This window comes from Amaranthus tricolor, chromosome 7, assembly GCF_026212465.1.
Source record: "Amaranthus tricolor cultivar Red isolate AtriRed21 chromosome 7, ASM2621246v1, whole genome shotgun sequence".
Taxonomy (NCBI): Eukaryota; Viridiplantae; Streptophyta; class Magnoliopsida; order Caryophyllales; family Amaranthaceae; genus Amaranthus; species Amaranthus tricolor.
Window position 1 is genome coordinate 20,553,341 of NC_080053.1, and position 26,990 is coordinate 20,580,330.

General features: G+C 34.4%; 1 protein-coding gene across 1 annotated transcript in view; it reads left to right on the forward strand.

Annotated features, from left to right (window-relative positions):
* Positions 1 to 1,139: 1,139 nt before the first annotated feature.
* Positions 1,140 to 26,990, forward strand: part of LOC130817748 (DNA polymerase zeta catalytic subunit-like) — a 49,910-nt gene continuing 24,059 nt past the window's right edge. Inside the window, exons 1-22 of the mRNA XM_057683610.1 lie at positions 1,140 to 1,630; positions 1,761 to 1,843; positions 5,331 to 5,388; positions 7,258 to 7,307; positions 7,430 to 7,542; positions 7,904 to 7,946; positions 9,646 to 9,714; positions 10,978 to 11,118; positions 11,210 to 11,372; positions 11,469 to 11,560; positions 11,650 to 12,036; positions 12,276 to 13,122; positions 13,406 to 13,624; positions 13,817 to 14,073; positions 14,196 to 14,338; positions 15,598 to 16,186; positions 16,518 to 16,664; positions 18,513 to 18,788; positions 20,489 to 20,596; positions 22,376 to 22,581; positions 24,761 to 25,064; positions 25,576 to 26,193. Coding sequence (XP_057539593.1) covers positions 1,516 to 1,630; positions 1,761 to 1,843; positions 5,331 to 5,388; positions 7,258 to 7,307; positions 7,430 to 7,542; positions 7,904 to 7,946; positions 9,646 to 9,714; positions 10,978 to 11,118; positions 11,210 to 11,372; positions 11,469 to 11,560; positions 11,650 to 12,036; positions 12,276 to 13,122; positions 13,406 to 13,624; positions 13,817 to 14,073; positions 14,196 to 14,338; positions 15,598 to 16,186; positions 16,518 to 16,664; positions 18,513 to 18,788; positions 20,489 to 20,596; positions 22,376 to 22,581; positions 24,761 to 25,064; positions 25,576 to 26,193 — 5,028 coding nt within the window. The 5' untranslated portion in view covers positions 1,140 to 1,515. The remainder of the gene's footprint in view (positions 1,631 to 1,760; positions 1,844 to 5,330; positions 5,389 to 7,257; positions 7,308 to 7,429; positions 7,543 to 7,903; positions 7,947 to 9,645; positions 9,715 to 10,977; positions 11,119 to 11,209; positions 11,373 to 11,468; positions 11,561 to 11,649; positions 12,037 to 12,275; positions 13,123 to 13,405; positions 13,625 to 13,816; positions 14,074 to 14,195; positions 14,339 to 15,597; positions 16,187 to 16,517; positions 16,665 to 18,512; positions 18,789 to 20,488; positions 20,597 to 22,375; positions 22,582 to 24,760; positions 25,065 to 25,575; positions 26,194 to 26,990) is intronic.

A 26,990-nucleotide genomic window follows, 5' to 3' on the forward strand; every position in this document is an offset into this window, starting at 1 on the left:
TTCAACACGAGTTGATGAACAGTATAATCTTAAAAGAATGAGTTTCAATTAACTAGAAATTTCTTAGTGAATAAAAACCAAATCAATCTTAGTATAATGAAAAATCAAATATGCAAAAAAAAAAAAATTTAGATAAAAAAAATGTTCTCACAATTGTAAATTAAAGGTTCAAATAAACAATAGAGAAAACTAAACTTTGATTGAATTAACTAGAAATTTCTTAGTGAATTTAATGGTAAAAAATAAATAGTAGAAAAAAGAGCAAAATGATGGATAATTTGATGAAGAAGCAAGAGAAATTGATGGATGGTTTGTTCAAGGAGAAGGAGAAAAATAATAGCATGTGTATTATGTTATTTTAAATTTATTATTTTTTTCTTCTTTAATTAATTAATTCGACTCATTAAAAAAAAACTATCTCTTTCAAGAATTATATTGCACTCACGGGGGCCAACTTGTTCAGATCATACGTCTATGAAAAACTATTTTTGGATAAGTTTTATTTATTTTTTCTTCTTGCCCTATATAACATTTTTTTTAAATGTCATTCATCAAAAAACCAAAACTCAAAGTAGTACGTAGTCCTCTAATCAAACCGCAACTTAAAGTAAAGACTGTAAACCACTACTTTAAGTAACAGTTTGCTCTATGGACCCGCTACTTCATAATACGAACTCCACGATATTTACAACCTTAAATCCACTTAGGATGCAAGAGCGGAATTATTTTGTGTATGGGCGATTTTTTTTGGAAAAATTACACAGAATAATTCAATCGTTTATTGATTTTTCTACAATTATTATAACTTTTGATTAATTATAAATAATCCAATTTTAAGGTCACTAATATAGAAATATTATTGCCCAATTGGTGTCTCGATTTTGTTAATCGCTATAAAAAAAGGAAAAATAAAATAAAAAAATAAAAATTAGAAATTAAACTCAAAAAAAATAAACTTTTTTGATTTTTCTTGTATATTTTATATTTTTCAATTTTTTTATAATTTAATTTTGTATATATTTTTTTATTTTTTTAATATATAAAATGACTTGTTGTTGTATAAGTATGAGATACCTTGGAGCATTCTTAGCAAACACCTTTAATAATTGAGATTATTTTTTAATAAAAAAATTATATTCATGTTTAATAAAAAATTAAACCTATTTTAGAAAAACTTACATAAACAATAAATTATTTTGAATAATTTTTTTATTTTTTTACAAATTCTCACTTGAGACGGTCTTTAGTAATTATGATTATAGACGAAAGACAATTTTATTGTCGTTTTTCAAGTAGGAAGTGTACAAGAGAAGTCGTATCCTCGTATATAAAGTAGGAGTACAAAACAGTCGCCTAAACTTTCCCCGCGCACATTCAGTCATTCACCACCATTTCTCTGTATTTCAAAATTTTCTCGTTTTCGTTCTCCAATTGAATTGATTTTGTGGACAGTTGACTACTACTGCACAGTGCACATCACATACAGAGGAGAGAGATATCGAGCGAAGAATCACCATGGAAGAAGCTTCTCAAGACGATTCTAAGATAATCAGTGTTAGAATTGTCTCCATTGACTACTACATGGCTCCTCCTATCCCTGACTTCGACATTTCTTACAGCACTTTCCAAGGTTTGTTTGTTAGTTATTCAATAATTATAGGAAATTCCTAATCAGTTTTTGAATTTTGATTTCGTTGACATTTTTAGGGTTTGAGTGAATATGGAGTGTTATTTTTCTTACGCCTAATTTTGGTTTGTAGGTGGAAGTGTAAAGGAGGTGCCTGTTATACGAATCTATGGTCCTACACCTGCTGGTCAGAAGACTTGTGTGCATGTTCATCGGGTATGCTTCTGTTGATTTTGATTAAATTGTTTTTCGTTTTTGTGTGATTATGTAAATTAGGAATATTTTTTGTGGATTGACCATAATGTTTAGTAAAAATATAGAATGTAAGAAAAGTTGTTTGATTCTTTACTTTTTGTAATGAACTACCTTCATAATTTGCCAGTGAACATGCATATTCCTTAATTAACCTTCAATTAATACCAGGGTAATCTTAATTAATGAATTATAGCACTGGGCACTGGCCATCACCAGTTTTCCTTTGGCTGAAGCAAGTGTCTTTATATTATCAAGTTACTTTATAGCGTTAAGTTAAAAGATAGCTATGACTAATTGACTATCGCCTATCAGTAAGAAAGATTACTGCATCTGCTCCTTTTTGTCTGTTCATGTCCATGATACTAGGAGTGTGCAAAACCAGATACTGAATCCCAAATTCCAGATATAAAATGTAGATATTAAGATATGCATCTGAATCCAGATATCTAATTATTTAATTCGTAAATGTGTGAAATTTGAATATAGAAAAGTTATGTTTTTCCCCCTTAATTTCCACCACAATATTAATTATTGTGCACACATTTAATACAAGTTACCCTATTCTGTACAAACTACAAACTAGCTAATATTGAGAGCTCAAGCCTCAACATCGTACATTTGACTGTAAAGTAGTGTGGAGTTATCAGCTTAAGAGCATTGAGAAACTCAATTATTTGTCATCATTCTTCAACAATATGGAATATTATGTTAGTTTATGTAGAAAAGGAGATGATCTTTGCTATAGAAAAGACACTATTTCCCACGACCGAACCCATATAATAACTCAAAGCTATTGTAAAGTGTACACAACCCAACACATAGGCAAAAGCACAACCCAACAGTGCAATACACATACAGAAATGACAGATGAATGGCGTGATCCAGTAAGCTACAACCACATATATGTAGTAAGCACTATTAAGTAGCAGTAAGTACTAGTAAGCAGCGGTACACATTTTAGGCAAGTAGCAGTGGGCAGAGCGTTGGGTGCATTGGCACTAGCAAGTCTAGCAACATTTGAAAATTATAACATAAACTAGGGGAGTGCTGCAAGATTAAAATACAACCACTGAATTTGTTTGCAAAGTAATGGATCAAATAGCCTTCTTAGAGCAAGATAACTAACAAGATTATCAAGCTTTCACATCCAAACAGACTCCAAGCTCGTTTATCAATTTTGTTATCCAAACGCTACAATATCAAATCCTTCACGCCTATAATACTTGATATAAAAAATGTTGAATGGATGTATTTTTCTTGAATCTTGATTGTATGATGGAAATACTTTCCCAATAAACTATCTTCATTTCATTCAACGAGAGTTAGAGGCAAGATAAAGAGAGGGGTAAATTAGAGATTCGATCTTTGAGAACTGAGTGTGACTTAGTAAGTGAACAAAGTAACTATAATATAAGTGATTTTAATATTTAAAATTAATGGGTATTAATGAAACTTTACAAGAGACAAATAACTTGTAACGGTGAAATAACAGGGTAAAAGTGGAATAGCAGGTTACGTAACGCTTAACGTGTCGTTTTGACCGCGAAAATTCATGCACTGTTATATAACGGGATTTGACGTCACAACTACATATTATATAATGGACGTTGCGTTACATAACGGGGGTGTCTTTATTCCATGACATAGTGCAAAAACACGGTCGCGGTCGCGATTGTGATCACGATCGCGGGTCAGGGGAATGGAAAAAATTCGATTGTCGCGGAACGGGTCGCGTTTGTTATGCAGAATTATATGTTTTTTAATTTGCTTTTGAACTAATATTTTCTAGTAATTTATATTTTAAATTTTTTTCATTTATCTTAAAATACTAATTAAAAAAATTAATTACATTTTAAAAATTATAATTACAATTAATACACATATACAATTAAAAAAAACTTTAATAATAATTAACACATACTACATATAAGTGTATGACTAACAATAAAAATACAAATACAAAAACTTTAATAATTAAAACCTTTACACGGCTCCCCACGTCCCATTTCTGAATCGCAATACACAGTCTACTCTATACACATTACACTCCCTCTCTCTGACTTTTCGTATTCCTATCTCTTTCATCTCTCTCTTAAATGATAATTACATCTATTCTCTAATTTAAATTTACCCTTATCTCTCCTAATTTTCATCTTTGTTTCCTATTCTAGTACTCATTCATTTCTATCATTCTGATACAATTCATTCAAGCAGTAGTGCGATACTTTGCGAGATTCAACTCATTCAAGCTTGGAGGTTGGATTGGCGTGGGATTCAAGCTTGGGGGTTGAGCTTTGATGGTGGACTCATAGTCATAGTCAAAAACTCATGAAGAAAAAAAAATCTCGTCCAAATTTTCCGCAAAATTCCGTTTCAACTCGCCTAAATCGGACGAAATCCGAGTCAACTCGCCACTCAACAGCCCATTAAGAATCGCATTTATGTCGGAACAGTCTCTTGGGAAACCGTCACAACTCGTCCAAGTCGTGTTAGAACGACCGTTATTTGCAACATGTTCCATTGTGTCACATGATTTGCTAATTTTCTCACGATTTGCAAAATAAAAAAGCTAATTATGGTCGATTTTTTTTTGACTATTTTGGAGTTATTTTAAGTGAATCGCAAATCCATAAAACGAATTAGATGCTCATGAATCATGTTACATTGCAAGGGAGCTCATAAATATGTGCAATTTCTTGCAAAACTTAAACCTTTCAACCTTTGATGTAAAACCCAAGTTTCAATTTATGGATAATTGATTAAAATTCCATTTGAAATTTCAAGTTTGAATTCGAATATCCGTTTCAAAATATTTAAATCTCATAAGCCGAATTGAGAATCCACAATTTTGGTTCTGATTGTTAGGACTTTTGATTAGTTGGGTTGGATTTTATACCACACCACACCCCTACATCTTGTAGGTCATAATACCAAGGTAGATAATTTAATAAATGTGTAAAAGTTTATGTGAGGGGGGGACAGAGAGAACGGGAAATACTTGGAAAAATTTATGAGATATGGACGAGTGGAGATGAAGTATTGGAGCTAGAGATGGGAAAAAAAGGGGAGTATATTGAAAATGAATGTGTGCTAACACGGAAAAGATAAGACTGTAAAAATGAATAACACTAAAATGAATAGGTGGAGAATACTTTAAGAAATGGGGGAAATAGTTAATTTCAATAAGACAAAAATACTTATTTTAAAAGTGTTGGACAACGTCCTTATAATGTATTTCTTTGACCCGAAATTTGGTGGAATAGGTTCATATGATTTAAAGAAAATCCAACAAAAAAGGAATTAATTATCCTTGAGACTTAAGTTTTTGTTAAAATATAAATACTTCTCATTGTAGCTAGTTTGGTGATTTTCGTGGTAAAGATGGCCTAGATGTTTAATTTGAGTCTCTTTCTAATTGTGGCACACTACACCATGATCTATTTTGTAGGTTTTACCGTATTTATACATCCCTTGCTCAGATATACCACTTCAATTAAATCAAGAAGGTACGCTCTATACTTTGGAAATCATTTGCATAGCTTTGACAGAAATATTAATTTGTTTTTATGTGTCAAATGTGTGTTGATTGCTATCGTCTTATTCTGCTACTTTAATGTAAATGCATGCACCACATAGTTGAGTTGAGGTGTATTGATTTATTTGATTCGTTTAGGCATATTCATAGACCATCTGACCAGGCCACCTTTCCTTACTAGTCCTTCCACACTTTCATTTTCTCGATTGATTTGCCAACCATCTTGAAATATGTCCAGTTGGTTTTGTTTTTAGAACAAAAAAAGCAATGTATATCATGTTGGCATCACTTCCCAAGCTTATATCTATTGAAAATGATCAAAAAGGAAATATTTTTGAACTACATTGAGAGTGAGAGGGTTAATGAGTGAGAGAGAAAGGGCATAACCCGCATGCCACCTTCTGCAATAACTGTGATGAATGGTGGTGACTTTGGAAGCTGTTATTGGTGCTTGTGGTTGATAGGAATCAGTAAAATGTGATGAGGTTAATTGGCACTTGGTAGTACTCAAGTCATGGAAACTAATTGGGTGTTTGTTGGAGTTGCTTTTTGATGTTTTGAGGATTTATCTTTGTTTCGTTATACAATGGATTCGAGACATTGCAATGTATGGAACTTGTTCGACATCGGCTGTATGGGCAGCACCTACTGGACTAGTCTTTTGGGACAAGCTCTCATGCTTGATCAGTTACAATGGTATTTGAATCGACAGAATGGTGGCCTTAGATAATCCGGTTGTGAGTTGTGACCAACATAGCTGTAAACAACAAGGGCAATGGGCCTTGTGGGGGTCGAATGTAAGGGATATGAGGCCATTGCAAGGTGGGAGATGTCCCACATCTGTTGTATGGACTGCTGATGAGGGATTTATAGACCAAATGGGCTCTCTCATCCACTGGACTTTTCTTTTGGGATGACCTCTCCTGTTTGATACTCCTATATAACAATTCTTCTTTGCAGATGTGCTATGTTAGGTTGTCTGTATATACAATTGACGGTGGTGGTTTTCTCAACTGACAATGTTACTCGAGTGATATATAAAGTTTCCATGTAAGATAAGATTAAAGGTCTGGTTATGGCCATTAGGTTTGAGTGACTTGAATGTTGATGATCTTTCTTCTTTCGTCCATTTGTCCAATTCTGTAATATTTAATTCTTATGTTTTACTTACCTTGAACTTCCCCCTTAACTTTCTTCCTGGATTTCGTTGTCTTTTCCTGTAAGGGATTTGCGATGGGCCTTTATAGAATTTATTTTTTATGGTATCTTCATCTTTAGGCTATTTTGTTATAGCTAATGGATTTACAATTTTGTATGAGCCTTCAATGTTTGAGGTAATATAAGATTCATAATGGATTTACTCTTTTGGTATCTTCATTTTAAGATCATTTTGTTATAGTTTATGGGAAAAGTTTTAGGTCATTTAATTTTAGTATGATGTCACTCTAATTATTATTGAACCTATAAGAAGTAGTTTTGCTGACTAACAATTCCTTCAAATGAAGGGTAGTTACTGGTCAGTTTTGGTTCATTAGAAAGTTACGCACTCATGAAAATCTAAAGTAAAATAGCTTTACGAAATGCAACTCTCCAAGGTACTTCAGATAATCATCCTAAATCTGGAGGATAACTCTGTATGTTTTAAATGTTCTGTCTTAGTTGCTTTTCCTTTGACTGGTTTTGTTACCTTACAGTGAATTTAAATTCCAGTTAAGGTTTGATTTGATGTTACAGTTGCTAAAGGATTTTGTTTCATCCATTCTTAAGTACACTTATGTGGAAGTTTTTACTCTCTAGATGTGTTTGTGATAATTCTGCATTGGGTTATTTGTGAATGCAGGTAATATTTATGAAAATGTTGTATACCTTGCAATTGAGAAGGCTTTAAAGGTACTTGTAGATTTCTTCTGCTTCTTTTTCTTTTTTTTTTTTTTTTTTCAAATTCTCAGCAGCTTTGTACTTCATTATGTCTCTCTGGCTGCTGATAAATTTTATGTTTACTATCCATGAAGCTCAAGGGAAATGTTGGTTCTAAAAGGCAACATGTGCATAGTTGCAATGTAGTCCGTGCAAGAAAATTTTATGGTTACCATTCATCGGAGGAGCTATTTATTAAGATATATCTGTATCCTTTCTATCATCACGTAGTTTAAGTTTGTGCTAGGGCATCATTTGAAGTTACGTTTCATGTATAACATGGAAAGCTAAATTAAAGATACTTTTTCATCATGCTACCTAAAAGCTATTTGTATCCTCAATTTGAGAATAACATGGATAAAAGGATTTGCACTCTTAGTTTAGACCTGCAAAGTTTAAGTTGATCAAGAATCATTTCTGACGTGGTTGAATTTGACATGAAATTGTAGGATATTACGATGTCACAATATGTATTAAATCACTACATACAATCACTTGCTGAATGTTATGATTTTTGCATGCTTAAATTTTGTTGTCTTCCTTTCATTGCTGTCCTTGATTGGTGAAAGGTACCATCCACATGATGTCTCGCGTGCTGCCAATCTTCTGTTGGTAAGTGGTTATTATATACTCCCTTAGCTCCAAATTCGTTGCGACGTTTTCTTATATCAAACTTTCGCCTTTAAACCTTGAAACCTAACCTATAATCCATCCAATCTTGTTATAGTACATTTGCATCATGCATTTAATTCTGTTTCCCTTGTTTTAGTGCATTTATACTATACAACCCTAACTTTCTCTTCTCAAACTTAGAATCTAAGAAATGAGCATAAACAATGTTTGCAACTAATTTGGGGTGGAGGAAGTATGTTTTGAAAACTATCTTGAAAGCAATTTTTTTATAATTTAGAAAGTTCTGTTGTACTATTGAGCTTTCACTGTACCTCTTAGCTAAGAAGTTGTTCTTTCATGATTTGGTTACTGAGTGATGTCTATTATGGTCTTCAGACTTCCATACACAATGAGATGATACACCTTTATACTCCCGGAACCTTTCCCAGCCCTACTGTAAGCTACTTGATCAATTTTGGAACAAGTACAAATGTACTTTTCGAATCACTCTTGATTCGTTCTTGAAGGTCCCCCTAACAAACAATTTATTGCTGAAATTGTACGGTCTGTACTCTATAGTATGTTGTAGTACTCACAAAACATTATAAAGCTCAATTTTTATTCAATAATCTTTTATCATCATCCATTGATGTGCAACATGTTTGTAGTACAAGAAAATAATAAAAAAAAATAAAATAATAAAAAGATAAAGTATTTGACTAAGTCAAATGTTGATTAGGTTAAAGATACGATCTAACTAGGATAAATGAAGACTTGAGCCTTCCCCTAATCTAATACAATTTTGATCAAGTCTTCAAGACTCATTGAATCCACTTGCTGGATAAGCATGCAAACGTGGGTTGAGACGCATGCAGCTTGGGCTCCTTGCAACCTGGGCTCTTACTGCTGGCCGAGACTTGCGGTTGTGTGGCTGGCTGGTTTCTCTTGGATGCTAGATCCATCCCAAATGTTAGACTTTTCAATTCTTTAGACTCCTAAGATGCTAGATTCTTGACTCACAATTTGGAACCAAAAAATACAATTTATTTGCCCCATTGATTTAATAGAAACAAAAAAGGTTTTCTAAGAAAATTATGAATATCTTAATAAAATCCATCGTTTTAACTACGTAAACAAAATTTTAGAACTACCGAGTTGAACATTTACAAACTATCCAATCCTTTCTGAAAATAAAACAAGAATGTGAATCTTGATTCACATAACCCCCAAGAAATTAGAAAGTTTTAGTTGTATGTTTCATTTTATACTTCTGCACTTTAAACATTAAAATGCTAGGGTTGTGTTTTGCATTAGCTATTACTTGTTTCCTAGAATGGACTAGATGTTTTCTAAATTCCAATTTGGTTAATTTGCTTTCTGGTTTGGACTCTAAGTTACAATCTTTTGTAAAATAATTGCTTCAGTGCATTATGTTCCATTCCTGTTACTTATTGAATAACTTGTCAGACTTTGTTAAATTTTGTTGGATGATTTCTTTTATGTTTCTTGAAATCAATTGCATTGCTTCAAGTGAACATTAGGGGTAGTAGAAACTGAGATTGTATGATTTACTTTATGTAAATTAAATGGTTAGCTCTTCCCTTGTCGAGGTGTGCTAATTTTTTGAGCGGATTAGAACTCAATTTGTTCACTCGGGTATTACTATTGCATATTATTGCTGTAACCGACCTTTTTGCAGAGTGGTGCAATCTTCGAGAAGTGTATGCAGCCCTATGAATCACATATCCCTTTCCTTCTGCAATTTCTGGTAAAAGTTTAATAACTTCAAATGAATTATCAACTTATAAACTTGGCACAATATACTATGTCTTTCCTATATATATGTCCAATCTGCTGATCGTTGGTGTCCATGAGCATGCTGCAATCATGCATGTAAACTTGTCTTGCAATCACTTACCTATTCTATTTTCATGTGTAGGACCTTTTCTATTTGTTGTGAGCTGATAGTAGGTTTAAATCGGCGTGGCTTAAAATGGATAGATTTGTGTAGTTATCGTCATCTAAATTCATCCAAAGGAATTTAAGAAATTTTCTTCCAGTAGGACTGAGCTATGTTTTCATTTTAGTTGTGTTTGGTAACTGTTGATCTAAATTGAGATGAAACTGGTTATTGGCTCTCTCAACCTTGCAGATATTGTCATTGTATTTCTTTTCTCAAATTGTTTTTTAAAATCTGTATAAGCTTACTTAAGTATAAAAGATTTCTTTTGGATGCTTATGCTCGAATGAAAAACTTCTAGTCCATATATGAAACCTATCTTATTATTCCGGAGTGGTTAAGTTATAGGCATAATGCAAAATCTCGGATGTGGTAAAAATTGCGAAATCACTTTTGTGGTTAATGCTAATGGTTTTACGAATATTATGGCCTATATCAGTCACCATAAACTTAAAAACCATTATAGTGGGATCGCACTTCGGTGATTCGGGTCATTTGGCCGTAATCTTGCTTTATGTTCATAGCTTAGGGCTAGAATCTAGAAATGTTTGACCTGCTTTGTCAAGTTTTACTCATATGTAGATCTTGCATCATATGAATGCCAATGAAAAATGTTTGGTTATTTCTAAGCTTATTTATAGTCTTTTTCTATTAATATTGTTCTTCCCAACCGTAAGCCCTTTAAAATTATTCAATAGTGGAAACTAACTTATTTATGCGGCAAATTTATAGGATCTGGAATGCAATATCTGTTTATTTATTATGAGAAGTTTATGACTTTTATGCCTCTAGGTTAGAATGCAATGGACATGATTGCTGGCATAATATGTTGTATGATAAGTATTTCCTCGTTAAGTAGCTAAGAGACAAGCTTTTAAAATTTTTGGTTTAAATCTGAACATTTTTCAAATCATTAACTTTTTTTGGCTCTTGATTAATGTTTGAAACAGCTGAATGCTTTTTCGGCTTCTTATTAGGACTTGCAAGGCACTTAGATGTTCTTAGAAGATATGTTGTCATCATTTTCCGCTATTCTTATGGTTACCTTTACTCTATTATGAAATTCATCAGATTGACCACAACCTATATGGCATGGGCCTCATGCATCTTGTGAAGATGAAGTTTCGCCATCCAGTGCCTGATGATCCTTTGGTTTTGAATGATGATAATGCCACTCCAGAAGCTAATGTTTGTAAATCTTCTGATTCTCAGGTCATGTTACTGGCATATAATTATTATATAATTTGAATTTGTTGTGACTGTCTACATTACCTGACACTAAAATGAGGATTTCTTTCATTAGGCAGACGTGGCTGCTAATTCTCATTCAAGTCCGAGAGTTTGGAGGTCTTCAACAATTCCAGATGAATGGGTTTGGCAATATCCTTCCATTTCATCAAATCATGTTGACAACATTACTAAGCGTCAAAGTACATGTGAACTTGAGGTGGACACCACTGGAGAAGGTATGCTATAATTCACGTTCTACCTTCAAATTATACCATTTAGGTGCTGCCCCTTGTTTCCATTTAATTGCTTTATGTCGTGGTATGTTTTTACAGACATATTGAATCAACAGTTGAAAATGTACACATCACTTTCACAAACTTGTTCTGATGTGAGAATGGTTCAGTCTCTTGTTCCTATATGGGAGGTTCGGTTTATTCCTGCTAAGTGTTTCTCAGTAAACTTTACTTGTTGTATAGGCAGTGCTGTTATTTACTTTGTTCTTGTACATCATAGGAAGAGTTTCAAAGGAGTGGAGTGCTTGAGGCAGATATACTGGCTGATGCTGGCAGGCCACCCCTTGAAGATGTTTTGAGAACCTTGTCAAATGGTATAGAATATATGGACAAACTAAAGGAGTTATATACCACAGAAAAAAGCACTTCACCAGAAACATCTGAAAATATGAAAAAGATAATGTTTTCACAATGTTCAATGGATGAGGGGATTTTGGTGGGAACTGGAAATGTGGAATCCAATGATCTTATATCAAGATCCTCTGACATTGTGCCTTCCGTGGAATCACAGAATCCAGTGTCCACTGATGCTCTTGTTGCATCATTGGGTGAAAGAGAAGTGGATGAGTTGGATATTGCCCAGGTGATAGAAGGAGTGGATACAAAGGTACTGAACTCTGCTTTTTTCTCTAGAGTCTAGACCTTGCTGCTACCTGTAGTTTTTTGGGGTTCCAAAAATCTAACTTTGAAGAATGTATTCATCTTTTTTGCGTGTTTCAGTTTCCTAAGCTGTAATTTAACCTCTTGATGATGAAGTTGTGAAATTATAATTGGCTAGTATTCACCTGGCTTGCTTCCCTCTATGACCTTCACTTCTCTCTAACACGTTACATTTGTTTGCTTCAGGGTGCAGTTTCAGAGGATGTGGCACTGTTACAGTGGCTTGCTTCCTCTCAGGCTGCTGAGGATATAAATTCAGATGACGAACTTCACCGGGAGACCATTTTAAATCCCTTACTTCCAGCAGAAACTATCAATAAAGTTTTGGAGAAAGCTAATACGGATTATGAGAATGAATCGCAGCAAGAGTGTCAGGATATACTTGATTCAATTGTAGATGTCTTAATATGTGATCATGAAAAAGGAGAGAATACTTTTAGTGGTCAAGGGCCAGAAACAAAAATTCCTCAGGTAGATGGTGCTGGAGATGATCAGCAATTGACTTCTGCTGCTAATTCACCTGAACAGTTGGTCTTGGAATCATTATCTTCAAAGCGCCATACTTTTACCTGTGGTAGCTCAAGCTTTGACTCTGTTACCAAGAAAAAGAGGCACAAATTACAGTGGGGCACTGTGCCTTTTTCCGGAGACCAACAACCTTCAGGTCAAATACATTCTGGTCCCTCTACTAAGAATACAGATAACAGTGGAAGCTGTGTCGCTGACTTAGGAACACTTGACTGCTCTGTACGAGATTTGATGAGGAAAAAGCGATGCTTTCGGATAGAATCGTCTGATTTAGGAAAAAATGAGGTGGAAGAAGGCTTTGGAAAAGAAAAGAATTTACACACTCCAAGAAAGTTGGAGGACTATCTAGGGTCACCGGAGGAGCTAAATTCAGAGGCTGCTGAGGCTCCTACTTCTAGTCATGTAGTAGATGTACAAAGAAATTTATGTGAACAATATGCTTCTAATCATTGCTCTGGTGGAAAGGACAATCAGGATTCTGTGAAAGATGCAGAATGTGATTTTGGTATGCCCTCGTCAACCTTTTTCTTTTCTGTAGTTTGTTTTTTTGCTGTACTTGCTCTGTTCCACTTCCTCCTTTCCTACACACCCTTTCTGGAAGTGAGCGAGTGGGTGGGGGTGAGAGATTGAGGAAATTCTGGTGTGTTGGCTAACATATAGTTTCTTGTTGTATCATTGACTTTTGATTCCGGTGTTCTTTTATTCATTCTTTTGTTGGCGTGTTTATTTTGATTTGTTTTGTTAATAAATTTAAACTATTTTACATGTGTTTTTTCTCTGTCTTGCAGTGCAAGGCAGAAGTCCAGAAGATGCACGTCCATTCTTTACAGACTCCTGTAAAGGTACTTCAGAGCAATCACATGGTGTTGTTGACTTAAATTCGGATGCCCTCGTGGGAGTGCCAACTCATTATCAATATAATGGAACATATGCCTATATGCTGACACCAACTGTTTCACCCCCATCTACTGATTCTGTGTTAGAATGGTTAGCGCTTGAAGAAAAAGGTAGAGCTAAGAATGACCTGCCGTCTATTCACTCTTACACTTCTATATCTTTATTCTGTTTTCAGAATGGTAATATGTTCCGTTTGAGGGATGAGGATATTAAATAGCTTGGTGATTAAGTTTAATGTTATTGCTTAGGTTTCTATTTTTAGTATCTTTTGCTCTTATGTACATGCCATATCTATCTTTCAGAACATGTTCGTGCAAATCCGTTTGATGAACAAAATTGCAAAAATGCAAATATTGGAGGTCTGATGAATGATGCATCAGAATCAACTCCTGATGAAACTGGTCCTTTGAAAGAAAAAGAAATTGCAAAACTATCGCAAGACATCTCTCAAATTTCAGGACCCAGTGTGCAGCCAAAGCTTACTCCACTTAGTCAAAGTGGCTTTAGGGACCCTGCCAGTGTCGGAGCTGGACAACAGTTGACATTATTGAGTATAGAAGTAAGATACATAGTGCATAAGCCTTGGGAATTTTGTAGTCTTGTGGATGAACCTTTAGTATTTCTTTATTATTGTACTTTATGTGAATAGTTTTCCTTATTGAATTCAGTTTCAAATTACAGGTCCAAGCCGAATCTAGAGGAGATCTTAGACCTGATCCACTTTTTGATGCCATAAATATCATTGTTATGGTGATCCAGAATGATATCAGTTCATCCGTTGACATCCAAGTGCTTTTGCGTGGCGCAGCCAGTGAATGTAGAAGGTATTGCTACAATTATTCACAGCTTCTTAATTCCTCTGTGCTGTTTTCTGTCGTGAATTAACTGTGGTGCATTCCAAATAATTAATTCTGCATCTACTGGTTTGGGTGCACTTTTTGTATTCCATATGGTTTCACCCTTCATTGTTCATTTAAACATAGAATCAATGGTTCAATCAACCTCTTTCCCTTGAACTATTTCTGGGTGCACAACTGGAACACAAGGCTTTGTCATCAGTTTTCGCTGATTATTTATGTTAAGAAGCTATGCTTCAAACTGGGTTCACTGAAATTTAAGATTGAAAAATGTACCTTCAAGTGCTAAGCTCTGATTTTAAACTTTTTGCACATCTATAGTCATAGTCTCCTGTTTTGGATCATAATGAACTAATTTAAAATAGCTCAATAAATTATGTGCATTTTATTTTTTGTGAAGTTGCAAATGATGTTTGCTACAAAGGTTTGTTATCACAAGTGCAAAGTTGCATGCAACCCACCCCTCAATCCCCCGTAGATGGAAGCCGTTAATGACGTTGGGGTAATGGAATGAAATGAATATTTGGTTTGCTGAACTCACGTATTTTTCATCTTGAGAAGTTGAAAAATCATGCAATTCAACTTATGGAGTTCAATGCTAGGGTTATGTCTTATACTCCTATTTGTCTTGGGAAAAATTGATTTTATATCTCTCAACTTTAGGTGCTACAATTATAAAAATCATAACTTTGTGTTCTTTTTTTTTTTAATAAATTCTAACACTTGGGATATTTTATTTTAAAACACCTAACCGATGACCACTATAAGAGGTAAAAACGAATATATGGCATCATTTTATTGATCCATATGTATTTTTCTTTTATATTTTTTTAAAAAGTTGGGATTTTTGGATAATATTTCAAATTTGAGATTTTTAGAATAAGATGCCTCCAAAAGTCAAGATTTTTAAATAATATCTCTAATTTTTGATTTTTAAATCTGAAACACCAAAAAGTTGAGACTTATAATTTCAATTTGTCCTTGGTCTCATCCGAATTGGACTATATTTGTCAGTAAGATTCTTTGAATTTAGCTTATCAATCAGATTACATGCCTTGACCAAAACATACAAAGTCCAGAAAACGTGGTGTTTCATTATGATTATTTGTTTGATGATTTGCACAAAGTATAGCGTATAACTTGTTTAGAAATGGTATGCCTTTCTTTCTTGTGATTTTATGCTGTATTAGGAAATTCTGGACGATTGCTATTTGTATGCTCTGCAGAAACTTGGACGGAATGTCTGGGTGCAAGATGCTTGTATATTCTGAAGAAAGAGACTTGCTGGACAAATTCATAGGCATAATATGCTCCATTGATCCTGATATCTTGATAGGGTGGGATGTTCAAGGTGCCTCAATTGGATTTTTAGCTGAAAGGGCTTCTCAATTAGGAGTAAGCTTAATTAAAAGGATCTCTCGGACACCAGCAGAAAGTAAGATAGTTGTGAGAGATGTGGATACTTCCGATAAAGGAACTTCTGATGCGGTATCAGCGGATTCTTTGATGTCTGATACTGTTCATGAAAGTACGATAATTGAGGATGAATGGGGTAGAACACATGCGAGCGGTGTCCATGTGACAGGAAGAATAATTTTGAATGTTTGGAGACTTGTTCGTAGCGAAGTCAAACTTAATATATATTCTCTTGAGGCTGTAACAGAAGCTGTTTTGAGGCGAAAAGTTCCATTGATTGAGTGGAAGATTTTAAACAAATGGTTTTTAAGTGGTCCAGGGAAAGCAAGATTCCGGTGCATTGATTATTTAGTTGACAGGGCAAAGTTGAATTTTGACATTTTGAACCAACTTGATATGGTATGCTCTGTTCAATAGTTCTGTGTTCTGAAGGTTTCATCCTAAAATGTTGCACTACCTGCCTCTTGTTTAATTATATAAATTGAATTTGTTATCCTCTTACTCTTCTTTTACTATGAGTTGACCGCCTAAAAAATTTTCCCTTTCCGGATTTATGATTTTAGAGCTCTTAAGTCATGTAAGGGTTCCTTTTACGTTTTACCACCTTTCTTGGAGGCATGACTTAGTATGCTTTCAGTAAAGAACTGCCCAGGACTTCAAGTACCTCCCCCTTTCAGCTAGCACACATCTTTGTTCTCTTCCTTTTAGTTGAGATTTGCTTCTTGTGCAGATAAATCGAACTTCAGAGCTTGCTCGCGTCTTTGGCATCGACTTTTTCTCTGTTTTATCCCGTGGCTCTCAGTATCGTGTTGAATCTATGCTTGTACGATTGGCACATACACAGAACTATGTCCTTATTTCTCCAGGTCATCAACAGGTTAGATTTCTATCTAATCCTGTTTGTCCATCCATGTTGAAATACTATATTCATATTCCATACTGTTCTTGAACAGTCCATGCTCTTATCTTGCTTGTTGGTGCTGTTTTTTTTCACTATGTTGTCCATATGATGACTATTGGTCATTAAGTAACTCTAACAAGGTAATTAGCTATCTGGGGATTATTGTCACGTGCTAGTTGATTGCTCAACTAACACGACCATATAATCTTCATGATTTATGTGTATCTGGCAGGTTTCCATTTGAACATAGGTGCAGAATGAATTGTAAACAACTACAACTTTAAACAAAATATTAGATACTCATTTTTAAAAGATCCTATCATTTATCTGCCTCCAATTGTTTGCATTACCGTTAAATTGTGAACTAGCATAAAGGCTATGAGAGTGCTGCCAGAGAGAGCATGTCTTCTGTATTGAAAGTTTGATATCATTGCGGGCAATGGAATTTCAACAAGTCTTCTTAAGAGTTAAGAACACATATGCAATCATTAACTGTTGTTTTCTTGTTTTCTTATCCTCTATTCCAATTTCTTCCTTGAGTAACTCTGCAATTATGTTTTTTCTAGAAAATCCTTATCCGCAATATTATATTGCCATGCTAGATATTGTTCTCGTATAATGATTTGATTTGATGTGTTGTGATGGAGTAATTATTTCTTATTATCAGAGGATGAGTTAGGTTGGTTTGTTTATAGGATTGCTTCATTGTGGTCTTGATCTTAACTTGAATCTTGTGATCGTATGGGAAATGTTATATAAGTTGAGCGTACAACATAACTTAACTCATCGTATACGTTGTCTTTTCTTTTTCGCTCTTTTTTTTTTTAAAAAATTTGTGTGTGCCTATTAATTGTTCTCTTTAATTTCTGAGATTATCCCTCTCACTGACTCTATTGAGGAAAGATCCTTTAAGCAAACCCTACCCATAGTGCAAAAAATGCGGTAAAGATCGCGATCATGGAAACATAACAGTTATGCGGTGATGGGAGTTATGTGGTTATTGTTACGTCTACATATCAATCAAAAGCATGAGATATCCCTTGATACTGCCCAAAATACATTATTTTATTCCTTTTGCAATGCGGAAATACCGGTTCGTTTTTTTTACAGCGTGGCCGATGCAATGCTATGTGGCCTTGTTTTTGCGCTATGCTCCCATGACTGGAAATCTTTGCATTTGTTTATGTAGTATGAGTGTCTCATCAATTTTCCATGAAATATTCCAAGTTGATTATTTCCATTCACATTGGAAACAAAGAGTATATTGAATATGGTGTATTTTTGCTTTTAGACTTATATTAAGACGGAATAAATGCCTTACCTCATGACAATATGTTATGAACTGATTATTGTTTTATTTTATTAAATTGCTACCCAAAGGTCAATTGAAAATAACCTTTTTGTCGCCAAAAAGGGTAAGATAGTATACATCTGACCCCTCAAAACCCGCCTAGGATGGAGCCACTTAATGCCATTGGAGTAGTGGAATGTTGTAGTTAGGTATATGCAAATTATTGTGATCATCTAATTGTACTCTTGCTGTGTAAACATTACGCCCAACTTTACATTGAAAGTTCACTTTTGTGCTTTTTTTTTCACATCTCATTTTTCACGTTTGGATTGTAAATCATTTGTCCAATAAAAAAGTTTTCTTCAGTTTTAGTATAATATTAGCTTGTGAGATATCTGTCAACTATGTTGGGTGTTGGCTACCACAAGCATTTGATTTGCAGTTTCTTGGGAGCCTTTGAATCCTTATATTCATCATAATTTGTTGTCCTTGTAGTTCATGCACCAGATAGTAATTCAATCTTATCTAAACAGGTGGCCTCTCAACCCGCAATGGAGTGCATACCTCTTGTAATGGAGCCAGAATCCGGTTTCTATTCAGATCCTGTTGTCGTTTTGGATTTTCAGGCACTCTATCCATCTATGATAATTGCTTATAACCTTTGTTTTTCTACTTGCCTTGGAAATGCTGTCCCATCAAAAGCTGATGTCCTTGGGGTTAGCTCTTATGCACCAGAATTGCGCATTTTGAGGGATCTAATTTTACAGATGCTGGTTACCCCTAACGGTGTGATGTATGTGCCTTCTAAGGTAATTTTCGAACATTTGCAAATATGTTATTGCAGTTCTGGATCTGTAGGTAGCATATTATAATATGATTTTCAGAGGTTTGTTTAAATACTGCAGTGCTTTGCATTTGAAAACTTCTTTGTCTTTGATCTTTCATGTGCATGTTCTGACTTGAAATGTTGTTTATTTACTGCATTTCATTCTACTCTATTGTTCTTTTATTTTGCCAATCTTTCTTTTATTAAACTCTTGCATCCCTATTCATTTGAAATTGCTACATTGTTACGAGTTACTTTATGGTATTTACTTGCTTTCTTAAACTTCTACACAGATTCCTTTCGTTTTATTCAATATGATTCAGCCTAAATTTTATTCACACTTGCTCCTGTCCCATTATGTATGCTTGTTTTACCTTTTCCTTGTAGTGAATTTGTTCATTTTTGTTTTGGATATACTGTCAAGGACTTCACAACTACCTACACCATAACAATTTCGTAAGTTGGTACCTACAAATTTTAATTTACTGGATTTATGACACTGCATAAATCAGTTTTCTAAGGATTTTATATATATTTAACCTTTTTTTTTGTTGGCTTGTTTCTGCGTACGTGTTCATGTGCTCTAACGATTTTTTGGAATAGTTTGAGGATAGTTCAGGACAATATGACAAGTGGTAATGAAGATGATTATTGTATGAGGGCAATATTGATAGGTTTTTGGGTTGTACAACATTTGATGATTGTGAGAATGGGGTAATATGTCTTCATTATTTTCTTGTGATTAACTGGTCAACACCTCACCTTCTGTAATTCTTTAGCGTTTGAGACCTATATCATTCAGATGGATCAAGGGATCCATGAAACTGCAAAAATCTCTTTTCGTATGTTTTTGTTTACATTTAATTATTTCTTTTGCATGCTTGTGTGTGTATGTGCGTGTGTTCATGTGTTTGTATATTATAATGGTTTTTTAGCATAGCCTGAGGATAGTTCACTGCGGGCAAGTGGTATTGAAGATGGTGAATTTAGGATAATTAAGGAGGGTATAATAGGTTTTTGGGTAGTGGGACGTTTGATGTTTGTGAGAATTGAGTTATGCTTTTGAAATCACCGATTTTATTCAGACCATGGGCAGTTTTTCCTTGCACGAGTTATTTTATTAAATTGAGGCTAAGCCTTTCCTTCACGTAATTTATGAAGTCAGATATATCAAACTGAATCTGTATCCCACGTCATGAATGAAATTTATTTGACAATTCTTGTGATTTAAGGGTAATGGACGGTAAAAGCCTTGGCTTTCAAATATTTGTTATTCAAGATAGAAGGGGATTGATTCTTGTGTATATGTTAATGTCTACTTTCATTTGAGTTAGCTATTGTGTGTAATTCTATATCAAAAGCTATGTCCTATACAATGTGTATTCTTTTTATCTTATTTTTTTGTATGTGATAAGTTTCGTGACTCATTTCCATTCTTGATGGAGCCACTTATGTATATTTCTTTAGTTTCAGATTATATTGGAGTATTGTAAAATTATTTGTACTTATTTTTGTGAAGTTGATAATTTTTTTCATTTAAGGGTAGGAAACAACCACTTTGTTATTATAAAGGCAAGGTTGCATATATCTGGCTCTTCCAAGCCCTGCGTAGGTGGAACCCACCCGACACTGGGTTAATGGCATGTTGTTTACTTACATAACTTATCATACACCTCAAAATAGGTGCGTAAAGGTATTCTACCTCGACTATTGGAGGAAATTTTATCAACGAGGATAATGGTGAAGCAAGCAATGAAGAAATTGACACCTTCACAACAAATTTTGCAAAGGGTATAACTTCCTCAAACTCCACTGTTCTTTTTGCATGAAATTTAATTTAACTTGGTTATTTGTGAGTGTGAGAATGATTCAAAAATTTGAGCAATATCTAAAATCTCTAATTCATTTGACAATTAAATGCTTGCTTCAAATATATTTTTCTTTGTGTTTCCCTTCCTTTGGTAGGAAAATCGGGACATCTTACAGAGAGCATATCCTTTCCATTGAGCATTTAAATCGACAATCATAAAGGGCTATTACCAAACCTTAACAACCTTGCTTTTGAGCATTTGAATGTTGGCTTGGAAAAAGCTTACAACAAGCCAACAAGGTACCAAGAGAAGTACGTTGGTGGATAATGACAAAGAAGGGTATTTCCAAGAAATAGATATAGTGCAAGATATGTATCGAAAAGTATAGATGAATGTTTGGACATTTGGAGGAGCAACTGGGGATTTTCCAATCACAATTGACCTTCATGGCCCTAAGCCCCCTTTTTTTGCAGTGGTCCTAGATGAGATAACTCGATCAGATTAAGGAGATTTGTCTTAGTGTGTGTTGTTTGTTGATCACATTGTTTTGGTAGATAAGACCAGGGATGGGATAAATGTTAAGTTAAAATGATGGAGACAAGCATTGGAATCACTACGTTTCAAATTAAGGCGAAGTATGACGGAGTACATAGAGTGTTACTTAAGCGCAAAAATGAGAGGCGTTATAAAGCTAAAAGATACAGAAATCTCTCCAAGTAGATACTTCAAATATCTGGGGTCTATATTTTAAAGTAGTGGGGACTGTTATGGATTGACTTAGCCATAGGACTGATTTTACTAATGACAAAAGAGAAATGTATATGAATGTGTCAATTTGTATGTAAAATGTAAATGTATAACGAAAGCTTGAATGTAAACAAAGAACGATTATAAAGGATAGTATACAAGCATTCGAAAGGTTTGTTCTCTCCCAATGAGTATAAAACTCCACTTAACACTATTCATTCAATATCCATCCTAATTCCCCTCTCTTCCCCTCTATTTATACTAATTATGTCTACATTGTTATCCCCCAACTTAACAAACTCCTAAGTATTATTTATTACTAATTCCTATATTACCCTTTCTCTACCCTTCATGACAGGGACATTCAACAAGATGTGACCCATAGAATTAAGTGTGAGTGACAAAAATAGAGAGCGACTACCTGGAAATATTTTGTGATCAAGGTGTGCCCGTAAAGTTTTATTGAATGGACATTAAACTAGCACTGCTATGTAAATCAAAGTGTTGGGTTTTTGCCATTTAGAAAGGATCATAGTAGAAAGATGAAAGTTGCGGAAATGCAAATGTTTTGGTGGATGAATTGGCATACCTTGAGGGGTAGAATTCGAAACGAAGATATAAGATAGGATTAAGGAGTAGCAAATATTAAGGAAAAGATGAAAAAAAATTGTTTAAGATGGTTTGAGCATGTGTAAAGACAAGGTATTAGTGAACCAGTTAGAAAGATAGAAATTTGGAGCTTGGGAGATTGAAAAAGAGGGCGATGAATGCCAAAGATGACTAGGAAGACTAGAGTAAAAAAGATATAATGTATATAAACTTACAAATTGAAATGGTAAAAAATTGAAATTAATGGAGAAGAAGAATCTATATGGACAACCATTGGAACTGATATATTTTTTCATGTAGTCGATCCAAATCTTTTGGGATTAAGGTTCTAGCATTATTGCTATTCTTGTTGTTGTTGTTATAAGAACTAATAGTATGTTGTTATTTGTCATCTATATTGCAGATATTTAATGCGAGACAGCTTGCTCTTAAGCTGATAGCTAATGTTACTTATGGATACACAGCTGCCGGATTTAGTGGTCGCATGCCTTGTGCAGAGCTGGCAGACAGCATCGTTCAATGTGGTCGTAGAACACTAGAACATGCTATCTCCTTTGTCAACACACATGATCGATGGAATGCCAGAGTTATCTATGGTGATACTGATAGGTAAGCAATAACATATCATATTAATTTGTTGTCTTGGTTTAAACTTCCTTGTTCACGAGAGCCTAAAAGTAGCATAAACAGGCTGTTATGTACAGAGTTATGTGCCCATATGATGTCTGATTGCTTAACCTGTCCCTCAAATTGATCAATTGTGAGTATGTAAAGAGGATGCTTCAATTTACTTTCAAGATTGATGTTCATCTAGCATGCTTTCAAAACTCTCTGGATGTGTTAATTAAAAATTAAAACGAAGGCTTTATTCCTTTTGTAAGAGGATGATACACCAGTCGTAAAAAAAGGAGGATGATACATGAAAAAACTACTAAAAGAAATCTAGCATACATGGTTTTTTAAGAAAACTCTAGATTATATGGTGAAATCATTGAAAAATATAATATAGGAAAGCAAAGAGTGAGAACACGTGAGGTAGAGGGAGAGTGTGCGCTGTCTAAATTTTTTTTATATTCAAGTTTTTGCTTGGTTCTGTCTCTTTCTTCGCGGCATGATCCTTTTGGATGGTGTATGGGATGTGGTGTTGAATTCATAAATAAATTACTTCAAAAGACACGTTGCAATTTGCATAGGACATGTGACAGAGGTACATTTTGCATTGACTAAGAGATAGTATTTCATTTGAGTCTCAACTGTGTTGCTAGTTAATAGATTCTTAGTTCTTGTTATTTTTGTAATTTTTGCAAAAACATTCTTAGTTCTTAAACTGTGTTACCTGAGTCTTTATAGATTAGTCTGATTATATGTAAATTATTATGTGAAATGAGTATATACATTTGAAGACCACTGTTGTATATTGTATAAAAATGAGGTTGTTCTGCTAAATAATGGTCCCTTTATAATGGATTTTGAGCTTATTGTTCCGCAAAACCCTGTTATGTAACCTGTGATTCAAAATTTTGGATTAACATCCATTATAAGGTGTTATTCTAAAATATTAACCATTATAATGTTTTTTAATATGTATTTAGTTCTTAAAGGCCTATTGTAAACTTTATTTTAAATATATGCTCTAGAAAACTTGAATTACTATGAGTAAATGAAATTTTTAAAATTAACAACTCACATTGCGGTGTGAAATGAGTCGTAACACACTGTGATGTTGTGTCTGTGGCATCGCAACTGTTATCTCTATTGTATGATGTCTGCATTTTTTTATGCATGGTTGAAAGTAATAACTTTTGGTGGATGAGAGAAAAAAGTAAATGTGAGCAAAACTAATGGTCTTAACCTTAAAAGTAATTGTGGCATCCTAAATTAGAAAATTTAGCAGAGCAATTGTGGAATCCTTGGTAATCCTAATTGGGAAACCACAACATTCCTGTCTTCACTGAATCTGCATTTCAAGTACTCTATTCGTGTATTATTCATCCATCATATTTCAAATTTAAAAGGAGTTTCAAAATTTTCTAAGTCAAATTTGGTTTTCCTAGAGTTTGAATGTGGTGTTAGAATTATCCTTTGTTTGGAGCATAGTGCAAAGTGTGGTATGGCTATGATTGTGGTTATAGTCACGGTGATGCTGGGGTGATTCGGTTCTTGTACTGTCAAATACCACCAAAAACCTTTGATTTATCTCTTAAACTTCTCTAAAATGCATTTTTTTCAATTTCACCCTGCGAGTAGTATCGTTCAGTGAATTTAAACTTTGATGCAAACCTTATTTTTGCACTATGATTTAGAGATAAAATAAAGTGAAGTTGTTGATTGTGAGAGAGCAAAGTTTGGACTTCAGAAACATTGCAACCCTGCAAATGGTGGTCATAATTCTCCACTTGTGGCGCTACTTCAAAGGCTCATTCAATCTATTTAGCACATCCTACTCATTGCATCTACCATCTCTTATTTTATAATACTACCTAAATTATCACTTTTTTTAAAAAATAACTCCCTAGTTAATTCTCCCTGCTTCCCATTCCAATTGTGCTTAATACGCTATAATGTTTTCAAAAATATCATTTAAATGCCTTCATTTGCCTCATCACGTGAAGAGTCTCTCTTGTTGGAGAATTGTTTGAACATATCATATAGGCTAGTGTTTGTTCGGTTCAGTTATACTGTGTACCAGTTTAGCTCTGTCTTCTGTTTTCAAGCTAAAGACTATCTAGTTTTTCCTCTCTGTCTAGTCTTATTTTATGTCCTGCATAAATTCTTTCACTTTTTTCAGCATGTTTGTCCTTCTTAAGGGGCGCACCATGGAAGAGGCTTTTCAAATTGGAAATGAGATATCTTCTAAGATCACGGCAATGAACCCAAATCCCGTCAAACTGAAGATGGAGAAGGTCTATCGTTCCTGCTTTTTTCTTACTAAAAAGAGATATGTGGGATACAGTTATGAGAGCCTCAATCAACTTGAACCTATATTTGATGCTAAGGGCATTGAGACAGTTCGCAGAGATACATGTCCTGCTGTTGCAAAAATTTTGGAGAAGTCATTGAGAATATTTTTTGAATTCCAGGAAATTTCCAAGGTAAAATCCTGGGTAGTTGAGTCGTTTTTTATTATATCAAACTGATTTGGTTCAGATCTTAGGCATCTTTTGTTTTATTTTTGCTGGCTCGCGAAGGCATAATTGTGCTTAGTACTTCTGATAAGAAGCGTCGGTTGGGATTACTACTTCTACAGTTATCTTGTTATGTCAATGAGCTTTCCTTAAAAAATTTGTCATTCAAATGGGTATCCTGATTCCTGGAGGCTTCTCTCACCATATGAATTCTTTAGTGCTTTCTTGCTTGTGAAGATTGTTATTTGTCTAATGCCTGTAACTTCAAACCTGACATACCTAAAAGTAAAAGAGCCCCTAGATTCTCTGCTAACTTAGTTTTTGATTTGGTGAACTTCTTATGCCTTTTTTTTAAGGAATGGAAATTTCACTATCTTTATGATTGAGTGTTCTTCCACAAATACTAGCAACGTGTCTGTGGCATTTAGTTTTTGTAATAGAACTTCTGTGTATTTTAGTCTCTTTGGTTTTTTTACAGGTTAGAGCATATCTACAACGACAATGGTCCAGAATCCTCTCAGGCAGAGTGTCTATTCAAGATTTTGTCTTTGCAAAAGAGGTACGATTGGGCTCTTATAGCACAAGGACTACAGCATCACTACCTCCAGCTGCAATTGTTGCTTCTAAAGCAATGAGAGTAGATCCAAGGGCAGAACCTTGCTACGCTGAGCGTGTTCCTTATGTTGTGGTCCATGGAGAGCCTGGTGCCCGTTTGGTTGACATGGTTGTTGACCCACAGGATCTTCTATCTCTAGACTCTCCATACAGATTGAATGATTTATATTACATCAAAAAGCAGATAATACCGGCATTACAGCGAGTATTTGGGCTTGTAGGTGCTGATTTACAGCTGTGGTTTCAGGAGATGCCTCGGCCTGTAAGGGATGCTCCCACAAAGTTTCACTTTAGCATTGCAAATTCACTGCGTGCAAGAATTGACCACTACTATTCTTCTAAACATTGTGTGCTCTGTGGAGAACTTGCCCAAACAGGTAATCATCTTTGTGAGAATTGTTCCGAAAATGGCCCTGCTACAGCTGCAGCAATGACCAGAAGAACCTCAAACTTGGAGAGAGATATCCAACACCTTGTTTCTGTAAGTACTTAGCTCTTGCACTTGTGTCTGTTATTATAATGTGTCTCCTTATGTTTACATCATAGATCCCTCATATGTCGTCCTCTTTTGTTGTATGCTCGGGCGAGACTTGCCAGAACACAAGTTTAAAACAAAGACGTAAGAAGATGGAATTTAAAATGTTTGTTTAGGATAATTTTTATGTCTTGTTCAATATTTTTGTAGAACATGGAATGATAACTGGCATAGGGATGGATGAGAAAAAAATGACTGTGATTATGGATTGTAGATTTAACTAATTGATACACGGATCACCACAATTGGTAACAACTAGATTATTGGATGATGTTAAGATAGAGAACATAAACTAAAAACAATGGGCGTGTGTTTATGGAGCGAGGATTGAGAGGTGGAATGTTGTTAGAATGTGGATGATTAGTTTATACAGACAACACCAAAACTAAGCAAATAGATGTGTGAGATTGGGATGAAGGAAATTGTTCATCTTCAAGAATTTAAAAGAATGAAACAACATTCCTAATCCGTGAGGAACCCATTCTAGAATTAACTAGAATGGTATGATTAGCAGCTTAATATTCCCTATGATTCTAATCAAATGCCCCATTTGATAATACAACAAAATATAAGAAAAAGAGGCGAGGGACAACATGGAAGAAGCGAGTAAGGGTAAAAGTAAGGGAAACATGATAATTTAATGGCAATTGTGTAAATAGTTGAATTTCATGGGCCATGAAAGCCCAAGTAAGAAAAATGTTATAAGTAAGAAAATTGTTACTAAACAAGGAAATGAGACATTT